Source organism: Suricata suricatta, chromosome X, assembly GCF_006229205.1.
Source record: "Suricata suricatta isolate VVHF042 chromosome X, meerkat_22Aug2017_6uvM2_HiC, whole genome shotgun sequence".
NCBI lineage: Eukaryota > Metazoa > Chordata > Mammalia > Carnivora > Herpestidae > Suricata > Suricata suricatta.
Window position 1 is genome coordinate 6,515,220 of NC_043717.1, and position 11,098 is coordinate 6,526,317.

Here is an 11,098-nt window from a genome sequence, read left to right on the forward strand (position 1 = left end):
CAGAGCTGTCCCTGAGGACTTCCCACTTTTAGGGACAAAAGCCTCAGGAAGAAGGAGCTGCTTTTGCAAAGCCGGCCACCCAGACCTGTGCAGTAGCTCTCTGAAGTCACTGGGATGCAAGCTCGGCATATTCTGTGATGGTCCAGAAGCGTCTCTGGGGCCTGCTTCCCTCCAGGGAAGGGGAGGCCTGAGGGGCTCCCCTGGACCATCCTCCCAGCCCCGGGTGATTCCCGTGTGGCCATCTGCGAGGCCGACTGTACCCTCATCACTAGCCCCAGAACTGTCGGCTGCGCTCGGACAACTCTGCAGGCGGCCTTCTGTTTCTGGCCCCAGGTCCCGGGACATCGCTTAATGAGAACCACCTGTCCGGCAGCATCAAGGGCTGAGGCTCTGTGGCCCGGCCGGCCCCTGTGAACTCTGGGGTTCAGGGTTCACGCCCTGGTCCTTCTGCTTCCAGTCAATCATCTGAAGGTTTCAAATGTTACCCCCCCCCCAATAGCAGGCTTCTCCATTTCAGGATGTCCTGAGTGCCAGGTCTGGAATGCGGGGAGAGAGCAAGAGGCAACCGGTAACAGATGCCACTGTGTGGACGCCTGCCCCTCCTCTCTCCGTGCAGACCCATTCCCCTGGGGTCAGAGGTCAGAGGCCTCCATTGGGCAACTTGTTCCATGCTGAGGGTTGGACGTCTGTTCTTGTCTGTGTCTCTTGCCGCTTTAGAACCTGGCCTCACACCGAGGTGGACTCACCCGAGGCTTGACATGGGGCTCTAAACCGAGAATGTTTATCTCCGTCGGCATCTACAGTAACTTACTATTGGGTGCTGCCGACAGGCTCCAAAAAGCAACTCCGTTTGGAAATGCTTGCTCCAAATTCTCCAACTCCAGACCTCATTTTGCCCAACTGCCCGCGTCTTTGCTCTTGCCCTCATTCTTTTGGGAGGTGAAAGAAAATGGGACTAGGAGGGAAGGAAGAGGAGAATGCTCTATATAAGTGAACTGACTCGCAGGAAATGATCTTCATTTGGAAGTCTACTTTGTCCGCTGTTGGCCCCTCCAGCTTTTCCTTGATGGGTGCCGGCATGTTCTACCATTTGCCATCCTGCTCCTTTGAACCCATCTCAGTCTTATTGAAAGTGAGTTTCTTATAGATTGACTATAGTGTCGGCTGGATGAGCCTGGACCTGGTCTCGGGTTAGTATCTTTGGGAAATGTGGGTGCAACGGGTTCATTTAAAGGTGCTGTGGGGCAACAGGCCTGGGAACATGGGAACAGAATCGGAAGTAATGAAGAAAACAGAGAGATTGGCCCATATAAAGAAGCAGGCAGGAGCACCCAGTGACCTAGGACCAAGTTAAACAAGCAGGTAACACAGGCATTGGGTGGAATTCCACGTGCAAGGCTACTGCTGCCTGGCAGGCTCAGTGCATGTGCTGCAGGTCAAGTTAGAGGTGACTGCTATGGAGCAGAAATGAGGAAGGAGGCTGGGGCTCTGTGAAATGGTAGTGAAGGTTAGGGAGCGTGCTTTTGGGGAACCTGGGAGGACCTACTGAGGGGGAAGGGCACCGAGGTCAAAGGGGACATTCTTTAAGACCGAGGTTGACCGTGACACCTTGGAGCCCATTTTATTTGCACCTGGATTGTCTTGGAGTGTGGGATGAGCTGAGCTGGCTAGTGAGAAGTAGGTAAGTACAACCCAAGACCCACAACACGGGGACAGGAGCTGGGCGGGAGGCGTTAGAAGACACTGATGCACAGATTTACTTGCCCAAATTTAAGGTTTTATTTTGGCTTGATGACATGTAGGCACTATAAAGAGAGGATGGAATTTGCTAGGTGGTAGATTTTCTAGCTTTTATTTTGATATTATTTTTCATTCAGTACCATTTGTGGTTTCTGCAAATACGAGGACTTTTTAAAAACACAAGACTTTCAGAAAGGAGACTAATGGATATAGCAGGTTGAAGAGAACATCACAAGTCGAACACACTCATGAGAAATTAGAATTCTACTTTCTATTGAGCACATACAACATGGCAAACATTGTGCTAAGTCAGCCTTGGCCTCAGATTTCAGGAACACTACAGTCTAATGGGGGCAAAGGAACAGAAATAGTAAACAAAACTTACACAAGTACAGGCTAAATTTCAACTCTGACAAGATAGAGGAAGAATTAGGGGAATTTGGCTTGGGCAGGGAGGCCAGGGTAAGACTCTTGGGGAAGTGATGGTTGAGAGGTGACCAGAAGTATGAGTGGTAGGGAAGAAGGTGAGGGGAGTAAAGATCTGTGGCTACAGTAGCCACTGTGGCCGGAGTGCAGGGACTAAGTGGAGAGTGGTCCAAGATGACGTGGGGGACATACACAGGGACCATGGAGAAGCTTATGGGCACTTTTTTGTAAGGTAAGAAGACTCCAGCACAGAGGAAAGAAAATAGCCTGCTCAAAATCACACAGCGAGTCGAGTCAGTGCTCCAAGACTAGAGAGGGTGGAGCTCATTATTGGCAGAGAACATTCAAACCTTAAGAGATGTGGGATGCGGGACGACTGGGTGGCTCAGTCGGTTGAGTGTCCGACTTCGGATCAGGGCATGATCTCATGGTTCATGTCCAGCTCTGTCACCTGTGCACTGGTGCAGCGTGGATGGCAGGTTGGGCCAGCTGTAGAGTGGGAGATCTGGAGGCTTGGACTTGGAGATTGTGTGCAGAAGGAGAGAGGAGTTGGTCAGTTAAAGAAATACTTAAGAAATAAAACCAATAGGATTTGGTGATGGATGGGACACAGAGGGCGAAGAAGGCACCAAACACGAACCTGTGGTTTGGGGTTCATGAAACTGGTTGGATGAGGCAAGGTTGCGGGGGAGAGCATGAGTGTAGTTTTAGACCTGTGGAGTTTGAGGTACCCTTCAGACATCCAAAGGACATGACCAAATAGGCAGGCCACCGTAAGGGGTTGAGCTTGGCAGAGAAATCAGATGTAGAGATTTAAATTTGGGAGGCTCCTGCACAAAATGGTGAAGGAGGAGGTGGTGTGGATGGAATTGCGTGGGGAGGGATTAAGAAAGAGGTGGTCAACATCTCAAAAGCTGCTGTATGTCAACATGAGGCCAATCGTATATGGGAGCACATATCGATACAGACACTTTCTGACGTCAGTGAGCGTGGTTTGGCAGAGTGAAGACATCGAATGCCTGGTGAAGGGTCTGGGGCATAATGAGAGGTGAGGACATAGAAGCAGAATGTCCGAACCTCCCTTTGAGAAGTTTGACAAAAAAAGTAGAGGCAAGAGAGGGCAGAAAGTGGAGAGGAAACAAGACTGAGGAAGTTATAAGCTTTATTAACTGAAATACTTTACTGAAATTGAACAGCTTTTAATGACCAGAAGCAAAAATTAAGCTTTGAGAACAAATAGACTGTGTGAAAGCACCAATGTTCATTAAATCATTTTTTTTCCTGTCTCTCCTTAATTGGTAATTGGTTTTCGGCCATGACACATTTGCTTGTTAATTGCTATACTTCCTATTTAATCATGCTTTCATAATTCTCTCTGGAGAACATGGCTGAACAAGATCCAAAGGGAGCCTGAATTCCTCTCTGTAAATCGCCCATGGTGAGACAGAACAGCTACAAGAAAGCTTTTTTATAAGGCCTCGACCCCGTTTTATTTTGTTCTCAAATGTACATCCCACAGTGAGAATGATACTCAAGTGAGGACTTTGCAAGTTCCACGTGGCTCCCTTTTTATGCTCTTCTAATCACAAGCAACTATCTTCTTCAACATACTTTGCTTGTATAGTTTTTTTGAGAGAGAGCGAGCAAGCAGGGGAGGGGCATGAGAGAGGGAGACAGAGAATCCCAAGCAGGCTCCACACTGTCAGTGCAGAGCCCAACACGAGGCTTGAACTCACGAACTCTGGGATCACGACCTAAGCCAAAACCAAGAGTCCCACCCTTAACCGACTGAGCCACCCGGTGCCCTTGTATTTTTAAAAATAATAATTTACAAAAGAGGGGGGTGTGGGCTACTCTCTGGAGTGTATGGTATGCCCTTCAAGTTGACTTTGAAAGGTGATTAATTACTGCAGTGTCTGTTCAGTTTCAAACGTTCAAATTAAATGCGCTTCAAAACTCTTATGAAAGGGAATGTATTTTACACACCTGTCACTTGTGAGAAGGACTGATTCAAGTCAAAATTATGAAAGAGGTAATGCTCGTCATTAGACCTGACACACTCTACTCTGTTGAGTGAATCTTCTAACAACCTTTGAGAGGCCCTGTCTTAAGCACTCAGTAACTAATTCTCCAAGAGTTCTGTGATTTGAGGATTGATGTAATTCAAAGGCGGAAAGGACTTGAGAGCTAAGAGGCCCTCAGGGAGAGAGGAGACAGAGAATGCCCTGTGGGCTTTGGGCCACAAGTCCAGTGCTGTATCTGTTACAGTAGGAGTTGGCAAATTGCACCACGGGCCAAATGCAGCCCCATGTCTGTTTTTGTAAATAAAGTTTTATTGGAACCCAGCCTCACCCATTCATTTATGCATCCTCTCTGGCTGCTTTCGTTCCACAGCTGCAGAGTTAAGTTAGTTGTCACAGAGACAGTATGACCTGCGAACCTTAAAATAACTATCTGACTTTCATAGAAAAGGTGTTGAAGGGCACCTGGGTGGCTCAGTCAGTTAAGCATCCAACTTCAGCTCAGGTCCTGATCTCACAGTTTGTGAGTTCAAGCCCCGTGTCAGGCTCTGCACTGACAGCTCAGAGCCTGGAGCCTGCTTCGGAGTTTGTGTCTGCCTCTCCTCTGATCATGCTCTGTCTCTCAAAATACATAAACATTGGGGAAAAAAAAGAAAAAAGAAAACGTACCAAGCCCATCTAGGACTTTGGAGTCACTTCAAACAAAAGGACAGCACGCTGGGCCCCACTCTAGACTTTCTCGGCCCTAATCTTTCAGAAGGGGACCCAGGAATCAGCATTCTTTTTTTAAAAAAGGGCGATTTTAATGCTCTGCTAGAACTTACTGCTGTTCCTGCTCCCGGAGATGCTGATGAGGTCAGGGATTCGGGCTGGAGAATGGGCATTTCTAACCAGCTCACAGGTGGTGCTGAAGCCACGGACCGCCGACCACTGGGCAGAGCATGGACTTTCATCGCAAGGGCCTGCACCTCTAACTTTGAGACAAAGTCAAGTCCTGGGGACATGGGATGGGGATGGGGATAGACGTGTTGCAGCCTGTGCCATGAAGAGCGTCACTCCTCTGTTCCAATCATTCTTGCCTTCACCTCCTCCACTCCGTCTAGAAAACTCGAAATCAAGCCCTTCTTGCTCCGGATCTCCACTCCTGTATAGGTTTTATGGTGTGTGTGTGTTTTTTAAAATTTCCTAGGGACTATTTAGAGGTGTGTAAAGTAACTGTATTTTGAACGGAGAGAAGCGGGACGCTGGATGGGAGAGTTTCAGGCAGAAGAGGAAACACTGTATGTTGCAAAGTAGTTCAAAAACCCAGCAGAAGCTGAATAAGTATTTGTGGAAACCATGCATGCGAAAACACAAAATGATGAAAAGGCAACAAAGAAAGGTGAGACACAGGGACTTGGAACCACAAAAAGGATTTTATTTTGAACCAGAAAGCAATAGCAACGGAGGGAACAGTCCGGGCCGAGGACCAGGGACTGCATTTGTCCATGGGAAGGAGCGACTCTGGAGAGTCCCGATCTTTGTGACACTGATCACTGGGTTCCCGTTTCACACAGGCTTGGACTGCCTTTCAGAGTCCAGATTTTTAAAATGGTTTTGTAAATATTTGTTAAACTGAAGGAGACACTGCAGTGAAGTGTCCCCTTTTCTTTTTGATAGATCAGGGATTGAATCAATTACAGGAAAAGCAAAACAGACTTGTGAGAGTTTTGCTTTAAACAAAATCCCAAAGAGCAATAGTTTCTCACCCGAGGCACCGCTGACATTTTGCCCAGGTCATTCTCGGCTGGGGGTGAGGGTGGGGGCAGGCTGTGCTGTGCACTCTAGGAAGCTGAGCGGCATCCCTGGTCTCTACCCACCAGATGCCAGTAGCATTGCCAAATTGCCCCCTTGTTGAATAGTGAAAAGCACTATTTCAAAAACATGCTTTTGCTTCCTGCTTAACATTTTATAAGGGTAGATCAGATCAACTTCCCAACACCAAAAGCACGCGTATGCGAGCACACGTGCGCGTGTCTCTTCAGGCACCGCACATGCGCCTGGAGCCGAAGTGGAATCCCACACTCGCTGGACGGTGCTGGTTCAGTTCCTTGGCAAGTTCAGGGTCAACATCTCAGTACCGTGATAAACTGTCCATTGGTCATCGGGCCATTTCCTCTTCTCCAGCTGAAATCATCATCGTCACTATTTGTAGTTTTTGAAGTCATTTCTTTTTCAAGCTGGAAAGGAAATCTTCACCCACGTCCACTCTCCTCTTAATCCATTTAGATTCCTCATTGTGAATGACAGGCCAGCCACCTTTGACACTGGACCCAGGTTTCTTCATTTGTACCCAACAGGAAGAGAGGTGCCATGTTCCTGAGTTCTGTTATGAGGACTGGCTACATAACGTTTGAGGCCCAGCGCAAAAACCAAACGCAGGCCCCACATTCACGATATTTTAAGAATCTCAAGATGGCGACAGCACCTGTCCACACACCCATGACGTCAGACCCGGCAGCCTCCGTCGGCGCCGCATCAATTTGGTTGTATTAATTTAACTGGCGCCGCCATCTTTCTCCCCCATATCACAATGCTTCCTGGGAAGTTACAGACCTCAAAAACAAAATACTGTGACCCCGGTACTGCAGCAAATGTTTATAGAATATATTTTTTAGACTCTCAAAAAAAAAAACCACATGGGTATCTTTTCTACATCCTTACAGTAACGAAAGGAAACATGGTGGCCTTTCACCATATACACATTTTCCTGTAAATAGGAGAACATGGAAATAGTAACTGCTACTATCGACAAGATTTTTAAGTTAGCAAAGACTGAGACTTCCGCAACCAAATTATAACATAATCCCTCTCTCGTCCTTATAAAAATAGCCAAAACATAAACTAAATGGCTTGCAGTGAAAATTTGAGTAGTAACTTCTTTATGTTCAAAAACATTAGATTCACGGAAATAGTGTCTGTTCCATTTGAAAAACTCAGAAGCTGACTCTTAGACCCTTTTATTTAAAACCTGTTGGTGTACAAAGTGCATTAAAATATCCGTTATCCAGCTACCAAAACATTATGTAAAAATTACAACCCTTTCAGTTTGTCCAGGGAAGGCAAATCCACATTATTTTTATCTTGTAAAAAAAAAAAACCAAAAAACATTAAGTTTCCAGAGAATGATTAATTTGTTCCCGTTGAGGTGTCCATCTGTTAGATGTGCAATTGTCCTAAGTAGCTATCAAAATATTCATCTGGGTATAAATAATATAGTAAATATATAAACTCTATCTGTTAAGAAAAGGAGAGTGTCTGTCAGTGAAGGACACAGAAACGCCCATGATGTGGCCCACGGGGTCCGGGCTTGCAATCACATGATGTGATGCTGAAACGGTGGGTCTGTGGATGGATTTCAGGGAGACAATTGGCTAATTTGGTTAAAAACAAAATTTGCTAATGACAATGCTTAAATTCATCAGTCTGTTCAGTCAAAATGGCCAAGCCAGTAGTTCAGATAAATACGTCAGCAAATGAAATGACTTACAGATCTCATGCCCTTCATCATGATAGAACCAAGGCCAGATTCCTGGTCCAAGTCCAAGTCCAAGTCCAAGTCCAAGGACTGCTTAAGAAAGCCTCACTTTATGGACCATTCCAGCTTACCAGGTGAGCATGCCCACAATCCTACCCGACAGCCTATTAGCTGGTTCTATTAGCAGGTTCCAGCGTGGCAATAGTGAGTTTCATTTTTTTGCATGTGGTTTTTTTCTTTTTTGGTTTTTTTTTTGTCGTTTTGTTTTTTGTTTTACAACTCTATAGTAAACTATACTAGAACACAGAGGGTCTGCTACATCTTTCAAGATGTTTAATAAAAGTCTTTTTATAGCTTTTGAGGCACGTAGACTAGTAAATAGTACTTTATGCAATGTTCCTTGTCATTACCAACTCATAAATATTAAGTGTTTTTCAGGTGAGTTATATTTGGACATAATAGAGACAGTCAGGGCCATGTGTTGATGTCCTGGAGAGCAAAGTTAGTCCCAAGTGGTGCTGTCATTTGTAACAGAAAATGTTTATTCCCTCACCCCCAGCAAGCAAAGAAAAAGGAATGGGTGAGAGGGAGCTAGGACAGCTATTAAATGTAGTAAAGCAATGTCACAGGCCTAAAGACACTACTAAGAGGAAGAGGGAAATAGACTTATGTCATGAAACCGAACCCTACTTCTGATCAAAGACAAATCAGCCTCTGACGTTTTGAAAAATCAGTAGGATTCAAAGAGACTATTTTCAATTGGAATCTCAATTCTTACTGTTTTCCCAGAATCCTGAATCCTGGGAAAGGTGAGGTCACACATGGCCGAAGGCTTCACAACCTTTCTTTCCAACATCACCTCCCCCGCCACTGGAGGGTGATGAAGGACTGAGCCGTGGCGGAGTCCAAGCTCCAAAGTCATTTCTTTCAATTCTCTCTTTTGCTCTCCATTCTGGTTGAATCAGTAAGTTTTTGACACCACAATTAAAACACTTCAAAACAAACCAGAGTAAGAAAGCCCGTGTACTGCCCTAGTAGGTTCAAAACTATTTTTTGCTTTTAAGATACTTGCTTATTGTGGTATGTGCTGCCGGGGCGACAGGCCCTACATGGGGATGGGTATGACATATGAGGATGTGAGGAGGTGGATATGCACACAAAACTACAGGAGTTTTTTCTCAAGCCCACAGAGTGTGACGAAACAAAGGCTGTTGTGAAGAGCCTGTAAGCTTCTGGGCCTCTTAATGTGCAAAACCAAATAATTTCTAAGAGTTGTAATTCCGGTTATGTTTCTTTTCATAAATAATCTATAAATTTTCCTGTAGATACAAAAAAATTGAAGAAATTATTCAAGCGTGTACTTAATACAAAAGACAGCAAAGGGGGAGAATCGCCTATTTTGAGTCCTATCCTAGCCAATTTCTGGACACTTTTTGGTGAGACTTAATCACACTCTGGAAGCCTGTGCTTTCTCTGTCCCTGAAATGGTGGCCACGGTCCTTTTAATCCCCCAGAAATCAGCACCTAAAGGACACTGGACCTTTAGGACCAGTGGCCAAGAGCTCACGGCAGCTGCTCTGTGCAGTCCAGATGGTCTGGGATCGGAAGGCCAGTTATAATGGTCAAACACTTGTTCCACAGCGTGAAGGTAGGGCACACAGGCTGCGAGAACGTGATGTCGAAGGTGTAGAGGTGGATGGAGTTCAAAGCATCGTAGAAGGCGATGGAACCGTTATCATAGTCCAGCAGGATGCCGACGCGCCGGAGATGGGGGGCTGGCTCGATGGGGGTTTCCTTGCTGTTGTGTCTCACCACCCAGTTATTGTGACAGCGACACAGCGCCCAGGAAGCAGAGTTCTTGCCGATCCACTCATGCTTCGGGGCTGATTTGTAAGCAAGGCCAATGGCATACCTGCACAAACAAAATGGTGACAACGAGAACAATGAGGTGTGTGGCACAGATGCACTAGATCCCTTCTATGGTTTTTCAGGGTCATGAGAACCTGATTCGCTCTTCAGTGGAAGCTCGGCAAGGATCCTGACACAGCTGTTTCTCATCTTCTTCCCTCCCAGACATATAGTGGGTGGAAATGGGCTCTTGTATTTACTCAGATTCCTGTTTGTAGTTCAGATATTCCATGAGGATTTGAACTTTGTGGTTTGCTGCCTTTCCTGCCCTCCTTCCTTCCCTCCTTCCTTCTTTTCTTCCCTTCTTTCTTTCCACTCATCAAGACCCACACAGTGAATTCTCTAGATGAGCGCTGTCCAACAGAACTTTCTGCAATGAGTGAAAGGTCCTGCTCTGTTCAATATGGTAGCCACGAGCCACATGTGGCTACTGGGCCCTTGAACTGTGGCTGCTGAGACTGAGGAACCAAACTTTAAATGTAGTTAATTTTAATTAAGTTAAAGTATGTATATAGCTGCATGTGGCTCTGGACTACCACACTGGACAGCACAACCCTAGACTTCTCCTTTTGACCTACTTTGAATTTTTCAGCCGGCACCACGTCTGTCATTTTCCATGACTTCAAGCACACTTGGCAAAAGGCAAGCGCAGAGAATGATTTTCATTTGCAGGGAAAGTTCCTTGTCCTCTCCTAGCCTGTTTCCTCATCTATAACACAGGGAAAATGACAGCCTCCATCTCGGATGGTTATTTTGAGGAGTAAAGAATACATGTAAAATTCTGGGCATGGATTTAGAAACTACTGTTTCTTTAGAAACTACTGTTTCATTCTTTTTGCTTAATAATAAGTATTAGAATCAGAACTTGAACCTAGGATGATTCAAAAGGCCCCAAACGTACACAACACTCTCTTTTTTTTTTTTTTTTTAAGGGCAGAGGTCTTTTTATTTTTAGAAATACAGATGTGGTTGGGTAGAAAACCTGTGGCCCAAAGCAGAACCCAGCCCAGGAGGATAGGTGGATACCAGATGGGTTGAAGTGGATGCAGGAGCTGGCAGGCCAGCACTAGAGCACAGTCTCCCTCCAGGTGCTTGGGGGCCTGTGGCCAGGGCCAGATGAGCCACATCATTTTCTATGGTGAGCCGGAAGGGAAGGTGATGTCAAATGCCCAGTGCAATCCAGCCACCAAATCTCTGGACTTTCACCCCTCTGAAGACTGAACTGTTCTGCCCACTGTGGGGAAGCCAGTCAGTCAGAGGGAGAGGATTGCCTCACCTTCCCTCTGCTCTTAGCTGTGGCTGGGATTCTTTTTTTTTTTTTTAATTTCTGTCCTTGATGGAATGTATTAAATAAGCAAACACCCCAACAAGGAAAACAAGTACTACAATGTAAAAATATTAAGAAAAGAAAACCCTCTCACATGCATAAATGAAAGATGGCACACAAAGAACTCACATCTTTTCAAGCTTCAATAGTAAATATTCT

General features: G+C 45.7%; 1 protein-coding gene across 3 annotated transcripts in view; it reads right to left on the minus strand.

Annotated features, from left to right (window-relative positions):
- Positions 1–9,082: 9,082 nt before the first annotated feature.
- MID1 (midline 1) overlaps positions 9,083–11,098 on the minus strand; it is a 107,952-nt gene continuing 105,936 nt past the window's right edge. For all 3 annotated transcript variants that reach the window (XM_029930444.1, XM_029930443.1, XM_029930445.1), the window contains one exon: positions 9,083–9,616. In XM_029930444.1, coding sequence (XP_029786304.1) covers positions 9,268–9,616 — 349 coding nt within the window. In that variant the 3' untranslated portion in view covers positions 9,083–9,267. The remainder of the gene's footprint in view (positions 9,617–11,098) is intronic.